Here is a 405-nt window from a genome sequence, read left to right on the forward strand (position 1 = left end):
AGAAAGAGAGAGAGAAAGAGGGGAGGGGGGCGCAGGGAGAGAGGTGGGGAGAGGGAGAGTGTGGCGGGATTAGCAGGCGCAGGGAGAGAGCACACCAGTGTAGCAGCCACAGGGGAGTTTAGTGGGGGGGTGGTGGTGGTGGGGATAGTGAGGAGCTGAGATGGAGTGAACCCAGCCTGTCTTGCCTACTTGTTGCAGTGGTGTTTGAGGTGCTTCTTGTAGCTGTCGTCGTGCAGCAGGATGTCGGGGTTACACTTTCGGATCCACACAGCCTTCTGTACGTCAAAGGAGCTGCCCTGGTTCTTCACCTTCTTACCCTTACGGCCTCTGGGAACAGGAGCTGAGAGTCCTGGGATCAGACAGAGACAGAGAGGGAGGGTGGAGGGGAGGGGGGATGTGTGTGTG

At 58.5% G+C, this 405-nt stretch overlaps 1 protein-coding gene across 1 annotated transcript in view; it reads right to left on the reverse strand.

Annotated features, from left to right (window-relative positions):
* Positions 1-405, reverse strand: part of LOC125481846 (chromodomain-helicase-DNA-binding protein 8-like) — a 14,527-nt gene that overhangs the window by 8,938 nt on the left and 5,184 nt on the right. Inside the window, exon 6 of the mRNA XM_048593772.1 lies at positions 190-349. Coding sequence (XP_048449729.1) covers positions 190-349 — 160 coding nt within the window. The remainder of the gene's footprint in view (positions 1-189; positions 350-405) is intronic.

Source organism: Rhincodon typus, unplaced genomic scaffold (assembly GCF_021869965.1).
Source record: "Rhincodon typus isolate 14 unplaced genomic scaffold, sRhiTyp1.1 hic_rhity00003848, whole genome shotgun sequence".
In the NCBI taxonomy this organism is placed as follows: Eukaryota; Metazoa; Chordata; class Chondrichthyes; order Orectolobiformes; family Rhincodontidae; genus Rhincodon; species Rhincodon typus.